The 20,526-nt window shown below is 48.4% G+C and overlaps 1 protein-coding gene across 1 annotated transcript in view; it reads left to right on the top strand.

Moving 5' to 3' along the window:
- Nucleotides 1–20,051, top strand: part of ELOVL5 (ELOVL fatty acid elongase 5) — an 81,466-nt gene extending 61,415 nt beyond the window's left edge. The window contains exons 4-8 of the mRNA XM_036248429.1: nucleotides 10,650–10,727; nucleotides 11,566–11,737; nucleotides 13,426–13,550; nucleotides 16,301–16,435; nucleotides 18,211–20,051. Of these exons, the coding sequence (XP_036104322.1) occupies nucleotides 10,650–10,727; nucleotides 11,566–11,737; nucleotides 13,426–13,550; nucleotides 16,301–16,435; nucleotides 18,211–18,354 (654 nt within the window). The 3' untranslated portion in view covers nucleotides 18,355–20,051. The remainder of the gene's footprint in view (nucleotides 1–10,649; nucleotides 10,728–11,565; nucleotides 11,738–13,425; nucleotides 13,551–16,300; nucleotides 16,436–18,210) is intronic.
- The last annotated feature ends 475 nt before the right edge of the window (nucleotides 20,052–20,526 follow it).

Raw genomic sequence — 20,526 nt, 5'->3', positions numbered from 1 at the left:
CATTTGGCTGGAATCATAGCAGTCTCATATAGCGCCTACCTCATTCCAGGGACTAGGCTAACACCTTCAGTGTTCATCACATGATTATTGCCCCCTTTCCGCAGTGCCGGGATGGGCCTGCGATCCAAGTCTGTGCTCCAAACCTTTGGGTTGTACTACCCCAAAATGCCAAGTCTTAGCTTGAGGTTTTTCTCTGCCCAGCCACTAACCCCCATGACATATAAAATAAGTGCTTCTTGCCAGGTATATGGAAGCAACCCACCTGAAACCACCTCAAGAGGCCTGAGCAGCGAGAAAGGACTGCCAGCTTACAGGGGCGGGGCCCCGTTCAGGAGGGATGCCAGGCATACCTGTTCCCGGCTGCGCCGAGGACAAGCCTTTCCTCTGTGCTTTGTTCTGAAGCGTTCTCTAGTGCACAGAGCCCGTCCTTATGACTTACCCAAGACTGTTCCATTCAGCTGTAACCCAGCGGCGTTCCTGGTCATAAGAGGGGAAAAAATACTCCAGAGGTCACGGGTGTAAAATTATCTTAATGAGCATCCTTATGCTCTTGACATGAGAGATTTGAATTTCAAAACCACATTCTTTGACCTGACCCTCTTCCATTATGGCACTGTCAAGACTGGCCAGCCAAACCCTAGAGAGAATAGGTACATTTAATTTTGGAGTAGCTGATGGTTCATTTTAAACCAAGCACCTGCTGAAGATAAAGATGCAGCTAAAAGTCTGCTTTTCCATAGAATTCTTCATGGGGAGAGGAGCTCCACTGTGCCCCACGAAGGATTCCAACGCCGACAAGGAGGTCAAGGCAGCTGGGAACTGCTGTTTGACATCGCACTGATGAGTCGGGATTGCTGGGGGCCAGACCCAGCAGTGCCTCCAAGAAGCTGTATGACTTCAGGCCGCCCATATCCCTTCTCATCTCTCTTTCCTTGTGAGTTTCTACCAGGTCTAAAACGTATGCACTTGGAGGTTCACCTAGAAACAAAGTTGTGAAATTGTCAACCCCACATGCTTTTGGTGGTGGTGCTTAGAAATGTCCCTCAGTACATTTGAATGCCCGTGTGGGTAGTCTGTCTCATTACCTTTCATTGCATTTCTGTGTAGAGGGTAATCACCACACAGCTCATCAAGCCCTGACCACCAGAGGGGTTATCTTGTTGCTCTGACATCTTGGCATGTTGGGGTGAATGACAGATAAGGGCCACCCAGGATGGCATGTTTCTGCTTATTTTTTTAAGTGTTTCAAGTGACCTTGTTCCTTGAGCTGCTTTGGTAGCTTTCCAGAAGGTACCCTAGAAATGGGTATCAGGCCGAATATTTTATCTCATTTGTGGTCCAGCGTGGTGTCAGATGAAAAAAGTCAACTCTCAGCGTTAGGAATGACTCACTCCCTTAACTGCATCATCCTAGACCCAGCGGGGATACTTGCCTAACTTTTCTTTAAATGAGAAGGTACATTAAACCACCTTTGGCTATCGGCTTTGTCTTGCTTGGGGGTTAATTGTAGCTCTTCAGGTGCTTGTGGACTGATTCAAGATTGCTTTACTCCAAGGAGAAAGCACATGGTTTACAGCGATGCTGCTTGTATCTCGGTTACTTGGGGAAAGCCAGGTAGGGTCAGTAGTGCTCCCTTGGAGTAGTCAGTGGTGTTCGGGGAGCTGGACAGGTGCTGGGAGCCGTTCATGTGGCCTCTCTGTCATTGGAATACAGTCCTGCCTGCTTGTGAGCTGGTTCCCAGAATCTCTTCCTTTCAGTGCTTCACTGTTGTCCAGCCTCCTGGCCTCCCCTGCGGTGAGTTTCCAGGGACTGACCAAAGCAGCCCTTTGGAAAGAAGCCAGGCCCGAGTCCTGAAGGGAAATGGTGGCTGAGGTGTCTTTGACTGGAGCACTGTTTCCTCGTGGGGCCAGAGGGAAGGCCAGGCCTTCGCTTGGATAGGCCTCCGGTCTGTTACAGTCATGAGTAACCACGGGGTTTAAAATGCACACTTTGCCCTGGCCTGTTTGGTTCAGCGGTTAGAGCGTCGGCCTGCGGTCCTGAGAGGCCCAGGTTCGGTTCCCGCTAAGGGCATGTACCTCGGTTGCAGTTTGTCCCCGGCCCTGGTCGGTTGTGCGGGTGGCAGCCACTCGATGTGTTCCTTTCACATCGATGTTTCTCTCTCTCTCTCTCTTCCTCTCTCTCCCTCCCACTCTACCTGAACAAAAAATGGAAAAGAGTCCTCGGGTGAGGATTAAAATAAATAAATAAATAAATAAATAAATAAATAAATAAATAAATAAATAAATAAATAAAATGCACACTTCTAGCCCATCTGGTGTGGCTCCGTGGATTGAGCATCGTCCCATGGACTGATAGGTCCCTGTTCGATTCCCGGTCAGGGCACATACCCAGGTTGCAGGCTCAATCCCCAGTAGGGGGCATGCAAGAGGCAGCCAATGATGTTTCTCTCCCTTTCTCTCTCTCTAAAAAGTCAATAAAAACATATTTAAAAATTTTAAAGCTCAGACTTCTGTGGTTTCCTTCTGATAGGGGAATAGAGGAAGAGGACATTGACACTGGCCACTTTATGGAGGATTACTCTGAGACTCTTAGGTGGGTAAACGTTAACTCAGGTTTTGGTCCTCGTGTGTTACATTATTCTATCCTTTCTGAAGCCAAGGATATTTAAGAACTGAGCTTTCCATATCACCAGTATATTTATTTCATGAGGACTGGTTTTCATCTTGTGAAGAGAATTCTGATGAATGTCATCACATTCAAGCCTCTTTAAAATACTTTCTTGTATTTCAGTTCCTCCATTTGCAAAGCAGAAACAAAGCCTTTTTTTTTTTGGCTGCATATACATAAAACAATAGGCCTAGATCTGGGGGACAAGAGCAGCACCTTGAGCGCTTTGTCATTAGCTTAGCAAACATTCGTGTGCACCTCTGTGTACAAGTGCCTGTGCTGGATTCTGGGGAGGCGGGAGCCAGTCAGCACCCCTGAGCTTGCCAAGGAGCTTCAAGCAGAACCAGTGACAAGGGGCTTAAAAGGGAGCACGTGAGCAGATAAGACCGCGTCACGGCAGGGTGAGCTTGGAGGAGGAGGGACAGACTTCGAGCTGGAGTGCTCCAGGGAGCAGCCATGAGGAAAATAGAATTTTAACTGAACTTTGAAGGTTAGATGGGATTTTAAGAGCCGGAGGCGGGGGTACATGATTGCAGAGAGCATTCCAGCTGAAAGGTACAAAGCAATGGTCATTGCTCACATTTATTGTGCTGCTTCTGCATTCCAGGTGGGATAAGAGAAGCATCACCTCATCTCCTTAACTCCTCAGCCTTAAGAGGCAGGAGTATTATTTTTACCCTACTTGAGGAGTGAGGAAACGGAGGCCTAAAGAGATGTGAGAATGAAGCATTGATCTTGCCCAGGGTCACCGAGCTAAACGTCTGGAAGCTAGGATTTAACCTGGTTCTGGCTAGTGCCCAAACCTGCGCTCTTCCCCTTGGTCACATGGCGTGGTTAAGGAGAGGCAGGCTTGGGGAAAGAAGTGTGTCCAGTCTGCTGTCGGCAGAGGAGGGAGGGTCAACTTGGAGGGACATTGGGGAAGAAAGTGTGTATCTGGCCCTGGCTGGTGTGGCTCAGTTGGTTGGGTGGCATCATCCCATGCATCAAAACGTTGCTGGTTCGATTCCCAGTCAGGGCACAAGCCCAGGTTTCGGGTTGAATCCCCAGTGGGGGACATGCAGGAGGCAGCTGATTGATGTGTTGCTCTCACACATCAATGTTTCTTTCTCTTTCTCTCTAAAATCAATTTATTTATTTATTTTTTTAAGAACGTATATATCTGAATACTGTGCCTAGGATTCAGGGTTTTATTCTGAAGTCAGTGTTGAGTCACTGGAGGGTCTTAAACACAATTCTGTGGTTTGAGTGGCAGCAGCGATCGGTCAAAGGATTGTTGTAGTGAAGCCTGGTGGAGCTCCTGCAGGAGCCTTAGGGTGCACGCACGGGGCCTCCGGGCAGTGAGGTGGCCCTGAACGAGAAGCTTCTGGCTTGTGTACTTGCTTTATGCTCAGAATTGGGAAGTTCACCACCCAAGACCTAGGTTTGAGTTCTTTAGCCTCCAAAAACAGGTGTTTAAGATTTGTTTTATCATTTATGGGAGAAAGGCAAATGGAATTTTAGATTAATAAGCTTAAAGAGTCAAGGCAATCCCACCTAGATTCCTTCTGAAAGACAGTTTAAGAGAAAGGAGGCATGTGTCAGTGCCTTCTGCTGGAACTAACAGACCCCTCAACCTGTGCCCACCCTTGAGGCCGAGGTGTCTATGGGGTTATGGGGAAGGATTTGTCATCTTCTTCCCCAGAGAGGTTCCTTGCTTTCCCCTTCCCCACCAGGGTAGACATTGGTGAATGCAGTCATCTGGTCCTCTGCCTGCACGTGCGCGTGCGCGTGCGCGCGCACACACACACACACACACACACACACACACACCCAGCCACCCATTCTAGGATTGGCAAGAGAAAACTAACCTGGGTTGTCTTAGGACACCATAAACCAAAATAGTAGCTGGAAAACAATGATGGTAGGTCCTAGAATTTTAGATTTATAAGATGATAAAGTTGAAAGCAACAACAACATCGTGTTAGTAAATCTTTAATTTTACTAAGTATGGCTATTTTAAATTGTATAAATTCATCTTTATGAAACTTTGCCCTGTTGTCCTTATTCTCATTTGTGATAGTCCTATGCAAATTTCATCAAGAACCATCTGTTCCCATTCTGTACCCTCCAGCCACAAAAGATAATTCATCGGTTTCTTCATGCAGTAGAAGGAAGGGCAATGAAGAACATTGTACAAGATAACACTTCCTTCTTCCCACCTCAGGTCTCCTGAGGACCTGCAGGCCAGCAATCCCCACCTCCAACTGCACTTTGTTTTTTATTTTACTTTAAATAATTGTTTAATTTTTTAATTACAGTTGACATACAATATTATATTGGTTTCAGGTGTACAAGCCAGCGATTAGACATTATATAACTTACTATAAATCTCATACTCACCTGGCATCATACATAATTATTATAACATTATTGACTATATTCCCTATGCTGTACTTTATATCCCCATGACTATTTTGTAACTACCAATTTGTACTTCTTAATCCCTTCACCGTTTTCACCGAACCCCCATCCCATCTGGCAATTGTCAAAATGTTCTCTATATCTATGAGTCTGTTTCTATGCTGCTTGCTTGTTTATTTATTTTTAGTCAACCATAGACAGATATGTATTTATTGCCATTTTATTAGTCATATTTTTTATCTTTTTTCTTTCTTTTCTTTTTCTTAAAGAAGACCCTTTAACATTTCATGTATTACTGGTTTGATGGTGATGAACTCCTGTAGCTTATCCTTGTCTGGGAAACTATATGTCCTTTGATTCTAAATGATAGCTTTGCAGGATAGAATAATCTTGGTTGTAGGTCCTTGCTTTTCATCTCTTTGAATATTTCATGCCAATCCCTTCTGGCCTGAAAAGTTTCTGTTGAGAAATCAGCTGACGGTCTTATGGGAGCTCCCTTGTAGGTAACTAATTGCTTTTATCTTTCTGCTTTTAAGATTGTCTTTTTGTCTTTAACCTTTGGCATTTTAATTATGATGTGCCTTGGTGTGGGCCTCAGTAGGTTCATCTTGTTTGGGACTCTCTGTGTTTCCTGGACTTGTATGTCTGTTTCCTTCATCAGGTTATGAAAGTTATCTGTCATTATTTTTTACACATAGGTTTTCAATTCCTTCTCTCTTCTGGTATTCCCATGGTGCGAATGTTGGTACTTTTGAAGGTGTTGCAGAGTCTCCTTAAACTATTTTCTTTTATTTCTTTCTTTTTCTTTTTGCTGTTCTTGTTAGTGATGGGTACTGGGCCTGGAGTGGGTCTGCCTTGGGCCTATCAGTAGTGTGTGTGGGGGTTTTTTCTTTGTGCAGGAAAGATTTCACAACATGAGTCCAGGTGATTTTGAGAGTACATTTTTAAAAGCTGGGGACAGTGAAACAAACGAAGGGCTCAAGGTAGAAGTAACAGGAGAGAGACAGAAGACAAGGGGGCCTTGGAGACAGGTTTAGGGGGTAAGCCTGGACAAAGGTGCTGCTGCCCGCTACTCCCCTGGTTGCAAGTCTGTTAGAGTTCAGGAGAAAAGGTACAGAGATGCAAGGTGTGGGTGTGCCCTAGCGAGAGTGTGCCATGGGCCCGTTGTCTTGAGGCATTTTATTTTTCTTTGGCTGAATCCTAGTGGTGGTCTTCGGGGGGAAGGTCTTAACAGAATACTTATTAGCTTTGTGGGTGTGTCCTACAATATGTTGCTTCACCAAAATGTGTGTATAGAGGGGTCATGGGTTATTTTCTGATTAGTTTTATTTTCAAAGAATGTCAATAAAGAGGGACCAGGACCAAGCTGTTCTGTCCGAGGGTGGTCTAGTCTGGAATGTGTAAACCATTTGCTACTAAGTGACCTTGTTTAGGGAAGATAAAACCTTGTCATTCATTATCTGGCTGTAAATTGTTCAAATAGTTTAGCCTTGTTTAATTATTTTGTCTCAGTTCGCCTTGTTCCACTTGTCAAGGACTTTCCTTAGCTTCTTGCTATCCTGCCACATTCTGATTGGGTGTGTTCTGCTTCCTTGTCTTCAGTATCTCTGATTTGATCCTCTGCTTCATCTGCTCCACTGACGATTCCCTGTGATGTAGCCTTCATTTCAGTTAATGTAGTCTTCATTTCTGACAGCTTCTTTTGTTTCCCATCTCTTTGTTGCCGTTCTCACAAAGTTAATTTACTCTTCCCCTAAGTTCATGGCGCATCCTTATAGCCAGTGTTTCCAACTCTGCATCAAGCAGCATGTTCGTCTCCAGTTTTAGTTGTTGATCTGGAGTTTTGTTCTGTTCTTTCATTTGGAAGATGTTTCTTTGTCTCCTCATTCTGGCAGCCTCCTGTGTTTCTTTTTATGTATTAGGCAGAACCGCTGCATCCCCTGGGCTTGGTAGAGTGGCCTTATGTAGAAGGTGACCTGTAGGGTCCAGTGGCACAATTCCTCCCCTTTCACCCGAGCTGAGTGCTGGAGGTGCACCTCCCCACCCCCGTACAGGCTGTGCACACCCTTCATTTGTAGTTGAGCCTTGATTGTTGGCATATCAGTGTGAGGAATTTGCATGAGGAACCAGTATGTCTCTGGTTCCTTTCAAGCTGCTTCCCCAGCTTGTGGGAGCTCAGAGGGAGTGATTTTAAGTCAGTCTGTGCATTGGGCCCTTTAAGAGGAACTGCCTGGGACTCCAGAAGCCTCCATCTCACTCAGCCTCAATCCCTGCTGGTTTTTATAGCCAGAACTTATGGGGACCTCTCTTCCTGGCACTGGAACCTGGGTTGGGGGGCCTGGTGTGGGGCTGGGACCCCTCGCTCCTCAGGGGTGACCTCTGTAGCCAAGAGACTCTTCCTATTTTTATCTGCCACATGTGGGTATGGGACCAGCTCATACCATGCCTCATTCCCTTTTAGCAGTCTTTTTCTTTTTTCTTTTTTAATTTCTAGGGGGTTTTTTGTTTTGTTTTGTTTTTGTCCTTTATTGATTTTAGAGAGAGATAGAAACATCGATAAGAGAGAACATCAATTGGCCACCTCCTGCATGACACCCCCTGGGGATCAGGCCCATAATCTGGGCATGTGCCCTGACCAGGAATCGAACTGGTGACCTCTGGGTATATGGGTTGACATTCAACCACTGTGCCACACCGGCAGGGCCCTTCTAGCCGTCTTGATGTGGTTTCTTTATATCCTTAGTTGTAGGACTTCTCCCAGCTGCACTTTGGACTCAGGCTTTTTATCTTGATTCCTGGAAATTCTGATAGGTCTGCATGCTTATCTGGCCATAGCTTTAGAGAGTTGTCTAAGACCAAAAAGATAATATACCTTCTAGTAAATTACCATGTGGGTGCTGGTCTTTCAAAGATCAGATCAAGAAGTCTTAACATAGACACTGTAGACAATTAAAATTGAGCTGTTAGAGATATTTAGTCCAGCCTCGTCTTTTTACAGTAAAAACAACCACGGTTAGCTGGCTTGCCTCGGGTCCCAGGCTGGCTGGAGGGAGAAGGTGGCCTGCCTGGCCCTGCACTCATCCTCTGCTTCCTAATCCGGGTGCGTTCATCCTGGAACGGTGCCTCCCCTCAGGTGTACTCTAAATCTCTGCTCATCTTTGGCCACGGAGAACTGTGTTAGCTGCTTTGTACCTATAGAAGATGACAAAGCAGAAGGAAACAACAAAAGGGAAGGTAATAGAATAATCAGATTCTAAGTAGGGTGCTCAGTGGTGACACCCACTGCCGGGGTTTATTTCTGAGGTCAGTCTGAGGGAGGGTCTAGCAGTGTTGTCGTAGACCCTTGCGTTCCTGTCCCCTGAGGGAGTCCTGTTGCTCACCCAGCTAACCTCCGTTCAAGGGCAAGGGCACGGGGGAGGTCCGTGTCGCAGTTACACCTTTCTCAAGGCGCTGGTATGGGAATCATTTCTTATTTGAAGTTAAGGTGCTTGAAACCAGTGGTCACCATTCCTAGGTACACATCAGAATCACCTTAAGAGCTTTGTAAAAAGCTCCTCAAATTTCTGGTTTAGTGGTCTAGGGGGAGGCTAGGTGTTAGCAATTTAAAAAAAAAAAAAACCCAGCTGATCCTCTTATGCAGCTAGAATGGGAACCACAGCTCCAGCCAGGGGTTCTCAAACTTGAATTGCATCAGATCCCCTGGAAAGCACCACTGGGCTTCACACCCAGAAATGTCTGACTCAGTAAGTATAGGGGGGGCCTTGCGAGTTTATCTTTCTAACAAACTCCTGGGTGATGCTGCTGGGTTGGGCCACTTTGTAAACCACAGTAGTAGATTCTCAAAGGGTCTGTGATCCAGAACTTGGAGGCCCTGCCCCTAGAGTTTGGGGTTTGTCCCTAGAGATGGTCTGTGCCTAGAGTTTTCATTCTGAAGGTCTGGGATGGGCTCAAGGATTTGTGTGTCTTATAAGCTCCTGTGTGATGCTAACGCAGCTGGGCTGGGGAACGCACTTGGGGAGCCAGGGCCAGTCCTTGGGTGGGTTACCGAGATGAGATCGGGCACGAGGCAGGCCCCCGCAAATCTCTCCCTTCTGGTGTCGGAGAACTCAAGGTTACCCTAGGCTTCGGGAGGAAGCAGTGAGTTACAGTTCACACGGACCAAGAATAGTATCCCGAGTGTTTGCCTAGAAGGTAGTAGACGGTGGGCATGCACACGGTGGTCAACCCAGACCTTCCCTCCGGACTGTCAGAGTGGGTCCCTCCCTGTGCACGCTAGGAAACGGGCCTCCGCCATGAGCTGCTGATACTGCAGGTCTGGAACCTGCAGCTTGCGCCCCAATTCTGGGTCCTTTCTGTGCCACCACAGGGCCCACCTGCTGCAGTGGATTCTGAGGAATGGGCCCAGTTTCCGCAGTCTGCAGAGGTCTAGTTCATGGAGCCCGGGGATGACACCGCAACAGGAAACAACGATGAGGCTGAACTACATGATCCCAAGGCTCATAGCAGTGGTTCTCGAAGTGTGGACACTGGTTAGAAATAAGAATTCTTAGAACCCCACCCCGGGCGGCCTGCTGCAGGATCAGAAACCTGCCAGAGGTCGCCCTTGGGTGACTGTGGTCTGCAGGAGGTTGAGAGGTAGTGGCTGAGGGAAAGCCTGTGGAGTGACCTACCCGAGGCCACTGGGGGCAGGGCGGGGAGCCCGCCTTGGGTTGTTTGTCAGGGCATTGGAAGTGGCAGGGTGCTTGTGATGGCCTTCTGGAGGAAGACAGCTTGATAAGGAAGCAGCTCTGAAGACTGCACCCAGCTCCCCACTCCTCGGCCACCCCTCCTGTAACCCCAGCCACCCCTCCTGTAACCCCGGGCACCCCTCCTCCTGTAACCCCGGGCACCCCTCCTCCTGTAACCCAGGCCACCTCTCCGGTAACCCAGGCCACCCCTCCTCCTGTAACCTCGGGCACCCCTCCTCCTGTAACCCCGGGTACCCCTCCTCCTGTAACCCAGGCCACCTCTCCTCCTGTAACCCCGGCCACCCCTCCTCCTGTAACCCCAGCCACCCCTCTTCCTGTAACCCCGGGCACCCCTCCTCCTGTAACCCGGGCCACCTCCTCTGTATCCCGGGCCACCCCTCTCCTGTAACCCGGGCCACCCCTCCTCCTGTATCCCAGGCCTCCCCTCTCCTGTAACCCCGGGCACCCCTCCTCCGGTATCCCAGGCCTCCCCTCTCCTGTAACCTGGGCCACCCGTCCTGTATCCCAGGCCTCCCCTCTCCTGTAACCTGGGCCTCCCCTCTCCTGTAACCCAGGCCACCTCTCCTCCTGTATCCCAGGCCTCCCCTCTGTAACCCGGGCCACCCCTCCTGTAACCCTGGCCACCCCTCCTCCTGTAACCTGGGCCCCCCCTTGTGAAATTGAGGCAAAGCAGCTTCATTCACACTCCTCTCCTGTGTTTTGCTTGCAACAAACTTGCCTCTGCTTGCCCAGGGTCAATTTTCAGTGATTCTGAAACTAATGAACTTGTATTGATTGGGGCTTCAATGGTTCTAACAGTGTTGGTAATTGGCTTTTCTCCTTTTTATTTTCTAGTTAGTGACAGGAGTATGGGAAGGCAAATACAACTTCTTCTGTCAGGGCACACGCAGCGCGGGAGACGCAGATATGAAGGTACTGTCCCTCTTTTCTGTTTTAAGTCATTTTTGTGAATTGTGTAAAAGGCAAAACAGCTTATGACCTTGCGGTTCAGGTCATTCTTGTTGACATTTAAAATAATCTTAAAAAGCAGTATATACTTATAATATGAAATTTGAACAACATGAAAAGGTATGAAATGAAAACTGAAGTTTCCTTCTCTGCAAAAGTAAGTCCTAGTAACAGTTCCTGGGGGAAAAGGCATGCATTTATCATTGTTTGTGCATTACTTATGTAAACGGGGTCATAGAGGAGTGCCCTACATGCTTTGTCCATCCCTCCGAGTGTCCTCTGCATGGTGGCTGCAGATTCTGACGCCCACTCTGGAGTGTGGTGTTTTCTATGTGAGAAGCTGGTGGAGCTCAGCACAGGCAGTCATGTCCTCAGAGCCCCTGTGTGACAGAAAGTCCCAGCTCCTTTTCTTCACCTCATGTCTTGTCACCTGCCCCACGCCAGCCCCTGAAATCAGAAGTGCCTTTCAGGTGGCTTTTCTGTCCCAATGGCTCTGCAACCTCTTTCTGAGGAAACCGGCCGGCTTCGGGGCTTTGAACTTGGAGCCTCTTGTTTTGATAGTCTTGAATGGTGTCATCGGCCCTTTTTAAAACCTCTTCTGTTATTATTTCAACCTCCCCCACCCCCCAAATCATGCTCTTTGGTTAGAGCCACTTGCAGAGTGACCAGCGCTCTCAACTGCTGCCGAAGGGCTGGAGGGGCCGGCGGGGCGCTCGGGCTTTGCGCCAGCACGGGGTTCTGAGGTGTCGGTAACGTGTCAGAGGAGATACTCCAGCGAAACATTGATGCCCCTTCCTCTTAGATTATCCGTGTCCTGTGGTGGTACTACTTCTCCAAACTCATAGAATTCATGGACACCTTCTTCTTCATCCTGCGTAAGAACAACCACCAGATCACGGTCCTGCACGTGTACCACCACGCCTCCATGCTGAACATCTGGTGGTTCGTCATGAACTGGGTCCCCTGCGGCCACTGTAAGTCTCACATACGGGGGTTGGGGAACAGGCATAAGCAGAAGTGCTAGGCAGAAGCTCCGGCTCTTAGGAAAGGAGCCGTCTCTAGATTTCCAGGTCAAGCATTTGAACATTGTGTCTGGGATGCTTCTGATGATAGTTGGTGTGGCCTGTGCACTCCATACGCTGCCAAAACCTGCTTCTACTTGAGTAACGTCCTGTGCTGGCTTTGCAAGAGGAGGGCGATGCTAGATATCCAGCCCAAGGCATATTAAGAAATAGGGACAATGTTCTCTGTCATATAGGTTACTTCTAATTCTTGTTTCTTTACAATTTGGAAGATGTTTGACTAATGGGGGCAGGCCAGGAAGTTGGAATCACACCTTGGGTGAGCACCAAGAACAAGGCAAGTTATGAAATGTAGCTTTAGGGAATCCGCACATATTCTAATACCATGACCCTCGCGGTCTATGAAGCCTGTATAGCAGGACATGGGTGGCTTTGGAAAGCTTATGATCTGAACTCTTGTAATTGTCAGAGAGTAAGTAAGTGGCCACCTTCGGGTTCAGCTTGGGAGTTCTCACGGATGTGTCCCAGTCCGGATTCCCGTCATCCATCACTGACAGATTTGAGTCTGTTCACATTTTCCCCTAGGATGGCAGTGCCCTGACTCACTCGGCCCACCACGATTCACGGTCGTGGGATTTTAGACTTGAAAAGACTTTCCAAACACAGCTCCGTTCAGCTGAAGAGAAAGCCGATGGTAGGGGGTTGGTGCCACTCAGAACTGCAGGCCCCCCCACGACAAGTGTCATTTTCTTTCTCAATATCACACCTATGGCTGTGGATGAGCTGACTTAACTTTCTGATAGAAACAGCACCTCCATACCTTGAAGAATGCTTTAAATTGTCAAAGGACTTGGCAGGATGACAGACTTTAACCTGGCCCCTGAGAGACAACCAGAGAACGGAGGTGACTCGTCCGAGGTCACACAGCCAGGTGCTGTCACAGCCAGGGGTGCAAACACATTCTCTGCCCCCAGCCTCGTTCACCTCCACTGCACGTGGAAAAGCCAGAGAGCTTTGTTTGGTTGACTGCTGTGGGGGAGGAGGACAGAGAGTCTAAAAAAAAACTGGTGGTCCTGCTAGAAGTTAAACATCATGTGATAAAAGGCGGGTCTTTCATCTCCAAGGAACTAGACTCTGAACCGCACCAGCAGTAGAAAGATATGACCTCAGTACTGCAGTCCTGGGGAGTAATTAGGCGGCGACTTCAGAGGCCTCTCGAACCTCAGCCAGTGTGCAGACAGCCAGCTTTGAGCGCAGTGCCCGTCACTGTCTTCCTGAGTCTTCAATTCAGCCGTCTGAGGCCCTGGGCTTGTACAGAAGAGAGCTGCCTCTGGGAGTGGGTCAGGCTCTGGCGGCAAAGCCTGTAGGTGCCCGAGGGGCGGGTGCTTTCATGGCCCCTGAGTTAGATGCCCACCTGGAGGCTACAGCTGACCCTGGGCTTACAGCACCCTGCCGCTGCCTGGCCACGTGGAAACTGAATTCCAGTGACAGGTCCGTGCAGCACTGCTGCGGTGTTTGCCAGCCATTCAAATCCACCTGATTTTCCAATTTATAAAGAATCTTGGATTTTATTTTTATTCTACCTCTCATGTATAAAACACTGATACATCCTCCTCTGCAAATCCTCTCTGTTCCTGCAGCTTATTTCGGTGCCACACTTAACAGCTTCATCCACATCCTCATGTACTCATACTATGGTCTGTCTTCTGTCCCGTCCATGCGTCCCTACCTCTGGTGGAAGAAGTACATCACTCAGGGGCAGCTGGTGAGTGACTCGGCCTCTTTCCCCAGCACCTGCTGCTGGGGGTGCACAGAGCTCTCCCCGGGGTGCTCTTGCTGCCTCCCTGGCTCTGTGTTTAATAGCACCGACTAGGTGCCTTCCCACCCTTTCCCACTATTCCAGTGAAAAGTGCGAAGTGGGCAGAGCGGGGAACTTTCTTGTTATCGGTGGAGAAACTGTTCCTATGGGTGTACAGCTAGTTGAGTTGCAGAACGAGAACTAGGCTCTAATTTTCTGACTTCAGGTTCAGTCCTTTGTTCTTAGTGTGTGCGTAAAGCACATGCACATATGTGGGTCTGTCTGTCCATCCATGTGTCTCCTAATCATAATCCAAACTCCAGAGTGAAAGCTGTTTGTGTTCCCAGGACTTCAGAGGAGCTGTGGACTGGCCTGAGTCCAGGGTGCCTATGGCCTGTTAGGCAGCGAGGTATTTGCTGAGGCAGGTGCCGGGATCTCCCAGCTCCGGTGCAGCGGAGCCCCTGGTGGCGAGAAGGGCACCGCTGTGCTCCAGATGGGGCTTCTCCCAAGGGTCACCATGGGGGGCCACTGCAGCAGGTCGCTCCTGGCGTTATTTCTCACCATCCTCTCCTGAGCTTTCCTAGTGGTCAGGACATTATAGGTCTCTGTTCCCCTCCCCTCGTGAATTCTTCCACAAACTCATCATCAGTGCTATTTCTACTGATGAACGCTGACATGTGTTGGCTTAGCAGGCACTCCTGCTAAGTAAGCAGCTTTACATGAATCGTTCAATAGCCTGACTTCACGTTCTTATCCCCCTTTTGTAGAGGAGGACACAGCAATAGGCCAGACTAGCTGACCGGCCTTAGACATTAGACACGGAGCCCCGGCCTGGCCTCATTAACAGTCTTCCAAAGACACCAAGCTGATTCAGATCCTTTCAAGTCAATGGTGATATTCCAATATTTAAAAATAGCAATCTGGGGTGGGGGGGAGTCGGAGAAGAGCTGAGCTTAGTACGTGTTTGGCATTTCATTATCACTTCCTGCCAGCTGCAGTGCCGTCCCTTAGCTGTTTCTCGCCCCCACCCCCTGCCCCAAGGAAGAATAATTGTCCTTTCACCTTGTTCCTTTTGAGGAGCAGCGATGAGGAAGGAGGTCAGCTTACATCACACTTACACCTGTACCACACCTACACCCCACTGCCACCACACTTACACCTGCACCACACCTACACCCCACTGCCACCACACTTACACCTGCACCGCACTTACACCCCACTGCCACCACACTTACACCCCACAGCCGCCACACCTACACCCCACTGCCACCACACTTACACCTGCACCACACTTACACCCCACAGCCGCCACACCTATACCCCACAGCCGCCACACCTACACCCCACAGCCGCCACACCTACACCCCACTGCCACCACACTTACACCTGTACCACACTTACACCCCACAGCCGCCACACTTACACCCCACAGCCGCCACACTTACACCCCACAGCCGCCACACCTACACCCCACTGCCACCACACCTACACCCCACTGCCGCCACACCTATACCCCACAGCCGCCACACCTACACCCCACTGCCGCCACACTTACACCTGTACCACACACCCCACAGCCGCCATACCTATACCCCACAGCCGCCACACTTGCACCGGTACCACACTTGCACCGGTACCACACTTGCACCCCACAGCCGCGGCTCTGTAGAAGCAGAATTTGAAAGAACCAACAGGGGAAGTTGGTCTCCTATTAGGTTGTGCCCTTGGAGGCAGAAGATTGCACCTAGTTTGCTTAGATTTATTTTAAACATCACGCCTGGTTATCACTCAGCCTAGAGTATTTACCTTGAAAAAGAGAAGAAGAAAAAGAAAACAGCAGTTCTGTGTGTAGTAACCCTGGTAGCTGGGCCAGAAATCCAGTGGACAGAGCCCCACCCGCTGTGTTATTCCTCTCGAAGATGCCCCTCCAACAGCCACGCTTTCACACCCGTGCCTCGTTTCCCAAGCACTTTTATATGCTTTTCAAGATCTGCTTACCACAAGTATTCTGTGGACTTCACATTATATCCTCATAAGAGTTTAAATCTACTTATCAGCCTTCACCAAACCCACAGGGAACGCAGATGAGGACTAGGAGACGTGTCCAGTGGGACTGGACGTTCTACAGCGACGTTACTGGTTCCTTTGCACACACACCCCACACCCGTTCTTCCTCCTGAGAAAGAAAAAACCTGCATCTCTCTCTGTACTGTGTCCCTGACGTTTGCATGTATGTTTGTCTTGTTTTGTCTTTTAACATTTTCTTTTTGCCTCCAGCGTCACTGAGTCATAACATTGTATGAGCTTAAGGTGTACAGCATAATGATTTGATAATACGTGTGTATTATAAAATGATGACCACAGGAAGTCTAGTTGACATCCATCACCTCACATAGTTTCAGGTGTTTGTCTTGTGACGGGAACTTTTAAGATCTACTCTGAGCAACTGTCAAATATGTGAGACGGTTGTTCACTCTTCCCCAAATTTCAGGACAGGTGGTTTAAGTAGCTTGGAGGGAAGGGAGAATGTGTGTGTACAAGACAAATACAGAAAGATAGAGAGCTCGGGATACACCTAGCATATGCTTCGTGTTTGAGGTACCTGCAGAAAGGTGGGTAAGTGTCATTCCGAGAGGAGTGGTGCAGGGCAGAGGGCCCCTCGCCCACGGGCGGCCCCCGGCTCGCCCCCGGCTCAGCCTGCCCCTCTTTCCCACCAGCTTCAGTTTGTGCTGACAATCATACAGACCAGCTGCGGGGTCATCTGGCCGTGTGCATTCCCTTTCGGTTGGTTGTGCTTCCAGATCGGATACATGATTTCTCTGATTGCCCTCTTCACAAATTTCTACATTCAGGTGAGTCTCCTCTCCGCTGGCGGATGGGCTTCGGGCCTTGATCAGCAGAGGCTTCGCCTGTGTTTAAGGGGGACCTGTAGAGGCCCTGCTGTGTGCCGGGCACTGGGAACTAACGTAGTCCGAGTGACAGGGCAGCCCCTGCCTTCGGGAGGGGAGGGTCACTGCTCATGGAGAAGATGCTAAGTCTGTCTGGACCTCTGGAGTTCTGGATGTTCAGCGGGGGAGGCTTGGGGTTTATGTGGAAAAGTAAAACTGTCAGCAGCTTCCTGCATCACCTCCCTGAGGCCCGAGTCAGACACACGGCAGGTAATCTTCAGTCAGAGGCCTCGCGGCTGCTCTGAACTTCACAGCTAAATTAAACGTCCAGAGAAATTTCCATCACACTCTATCAGCTATAGATAGAAACCTGCCCCTTTGTCCCAGTTCCCTCGCACATCCACCCCTCGCATCTGGAGGCTTAGCTCCCCTCCAAGTGCACGATGTGATGCGGGGCTTTGCTCACATTTAGGGCAGCTGATCTCCGGCGGAGCCTGACCACTTTGCAGCCACTGCTGGTTCCCTGCCTCCCATCACGATGCTCCCGCGGGCAGTGCCTGGCTCCAGGGCAGGCACAGGAGGTCGGGACCAAGGACAGGCCACGGGCACGCAGGCAGTAAAGCGTGGTTCTGTCTAGCAGCCACCTGGTGGCTCAGCCTCACTTCCTCTTCCCTGTGCCCACCTGTACCTTTCGTCACACACACCTGAGCATGGCATGTTTGAGTTGAGTTTGTATACTGCTGGGCTAATGGTTTATGCTACACTTTGGGACACTCATCAGGCACAAAGGAGGTTAAAGGACAGGATCCCATGAAGATGCAATAATGTTTGCTTTGACTGCTTATCACTTGTATAAGGGCCAAAATAACTGCTGAAGTAATGAGCATCTTTTTTCTCAAACTCATTAATTTTTATTTTAGAGTGAGGAGGGGAGAGGGAGAAAGAGAGAAATGTCGATTTGTTGTTCCACTTATTTCTGCATTCATTATTTGAGTCTTGTATGTGCCCTAACTGGGGGTTGAACCCACAACCATGGTGTATCCGGGTGACGCTCTAGCCCATTGAGCTACCGGGCCAGGGTCTAATGAGCACCGTGAAGGCAAGCGCGAGGTTCTGCAGGCTGGAGAATCCAGCGGGGTCGCATAGCCCCTGGCCTCTGCCATCCAGGTATTGAAAGGGCACAACATTCAAGTATAAATCGACTTTTCTGTTTAATTTTTAAAACAGTGGTTCTATTGCAGCCCATGACTCACTGAACTAACTTCGGGCTAAGCTTCATAAAATAGAAGAATGATTGAAACCAGGGCCACAAGAAAACCCCAAACATGTTCATGGTGGCTCAGCTGCAGTTCTTTTTTTGTTTTGTTTTCTTTTTTAAATATATTCTTATTGATATTTTATTTATTTATCTATTTTTAATCCTCACCTGAGGATATTTTTACATTTATCTTTAGACAGAGTGGGAAGGAGAGAGAGGAAGAGAGAGAGAGAAACATCGATTGGCTGCCACCCGCACAACCCCAACCAGGGCCGGGGACGAACCGCAACCGAGGTACGTGCCCTCGGCCGGAATCGAACCTGGAACTCTGGTCTGCAGGCTGATACTCTAACTGCTGAGCCAAACCGCCAGGGCCAGAAGTTCTTCCTTGAATGGAGCTGGGTTGGTGTCAGGGATGCAGCCCCAGCCCAGCGCCGCCCCGCCCCCGCCCCGCACTGCTATCTGCCCTTGTGTGTTTCAGACCTACAACAAGAAGGGGGCCTCTCGGCGGAAAGAGCACCTGAAGGACCACCAGAATGGGTCCCTGGCCGCTGCCAACGGACACACCAACAGCTTTTCGTCCCTGGAAAACAATGTGAAGCTGAGGAAGCAACGGAAGGACTGAGGTCGAAGAGTTGCAAGCCTCCAACCCCTGTCGTCTGATTGTAAGCACAATATGAGTTGTGCCCGAGGCTCGTTGACAGCTGCTGTAACTAGGCCGGTCTACAATAGTGATTCGCGTAGGACCTCTTCATCACTGCAAAACCCCTAGGAGATGTACACAGATTAGACAAGTAGGCATAAGATTCTTAACATTTCTGGGCTCTCACCGACCCCCGCGCTGCCCTGCGGAGGGCGTGTTATTGTAGTATACGACACTGCTGTTGCCTTATTAGTTGTAACATGATAGGTGCTGAATTGTGATTCACAATTTGAAAACACTGTAATCCAAACTTTTTTTTTTTTTTTTACTGTAGATCATGCATGTGATTGTAAATTTGTACAATGTTACAGTAGAGAAACACACATGCCTTAAAATTTACAGAGCAGGGCCCAAAGCTTATTAGTTTAAATTAGGGTATGTTTCAAGTTCTGACTTACGTTCAATAGCTCTGATTAGAAAAATAAAAGGCCACGATTGATGAAACTAGCGTATGACACATAATTTCAGGGGACTTGTACATGTGAAATCAGAAACGGCACCTTCGGTTTTGTAATATTGGCTTTAAATCAGGCAGGCTCAAATCTAGTGGAACCGTCAGTTTAACTTTTTAACAGATCTTATTTTTTTATTTTGAGTGCCACTATTAATAATGTAAAAAGGGGGGGGCTCTAAAGCAGTCTTGATAAAACTTAAATATATATTCTTTATCTTCAAGATTCTAGAAAGTGTGTGGGATATGTCGGCCATGTTTAATTTCTGAAGTGCTAAGTGTTTTTATATGGGAAACAAAGCCCATTTTGCTTTCCACTCATGGGAGAGAGGAGATACACTTTTCAAGAAGGAAGGCTGATTATTTAACACTTGACAGTGGTCGCCAGGGTCCAGATGTGGACTGATTTCTGTACTGCTATCTGTTTGACACAACCTTCCTTTTAAAACGTGCCTAGCTTACCAAAATTAATAAAAGGGGAAAAAAGGACCTTCCTTAAAAAAAAATGTAAGGTAAAATTAAACAGATAGCTACAGCATAAGAGAACTGGGAAATTGGATAGAGATCATTTGTTTATATAAATCTAATCACACCTGTAATTTTTTCTGCTTAGAATTTAAAGATTTGTTTAGAATCGCTTGTTTAAAAATAATAGACTACTTATAAAATCATGTCCCACACCTGTAAGGAGGCAGTGGTCAGACAGATAAGGACTATTTTGTGTGTGTCATTTTGAAGTGTCGGAATTTAGTCTCTGAATACCTTCTCCGTTGGGGGAGGTATTCACAGAACCACTCATGACACATCTTAGAAAGTCATTGACAATGTATAAACTAATTGTTGGTTTGATATTTATGTAAATATCATGCTTTAATTTTGCACATTCATATTATAGGGAGCCAGCTGGTTCTCTTATTAGTCTTGTGGGTTTTCTGTTTGGAAGGAGTCATGGCATCTGTTTACATTTACCTTATCAAACCTAGAATGTGTATATTTGTACATGTCTGTCTTCCTAGGTACTAGTTGGCGAAAGTCTTGACATATTTCAATACAGAAACTGTAACATCCGGTAGTGTGCTGTCAAAGTGTGCTTTAGCTCATCTGGGTGTACCCATACTGTTCAATAACATCCAAACATTAATCATTAAAACATTTTTGATTATCTGTGCTTGCGTTTTACATCGTTTTCGTGCTGCCGGTTACAGGAGACGAGAAAAACCCGCTCTCTCCACCTTCTCAGAACTCACACAGACAGATGTGAATGGCTCTGTTTGAGAGGTTTATGGTTGCTCAGCTCACGTGAGGAGGAACCTCATCCAGTAAACACATGGTGGTGGTTCCCCCCTAATTCTTTCCTCTCTCGCCCCTCCCTCTCCCCACACCCAGGCTGTCAGTTACGTTCCCAAGTCCAGACCAGAGGTTCACACGGATTTAACGTAGGGAGCCAGACGGTACACCTCGTTTGCTGAGCCCCTGCTCTAAAGATGAGGTCCCACCTTGGTCCCAAAGCACTGTCACTTTCTTTGCCAAAGACCGTTTCCTGCCCCAAATCCCAGTGCCTCCAAGCCCACCCCACTGTGGATGTTCAGATCCACCCATGTCCACCGTGGGGGAATGAGACGAGTGACCCCTCTTCCGTCTGC

The sequence above is a fragment of the Molossus molossus genome, unplaced genomic scaffold, assembly GCF_014108415.1.
Source record: "Molossus molossus isolate mMolMol1 unplaced genomic scaffold, mMolMol1.p scaffold_m16_p_8, whole genome shotgun sequence".
NCBI lineage: Eukaryota > Metazoa > Chordata > Mammalia > Chiroptera > Molossidae > Molossus > Molossus molossus.
Note: the sequence above shows the minus strand (reverse complement) of the source record. Positions and strands in the feature narration are given on the sequence as shown.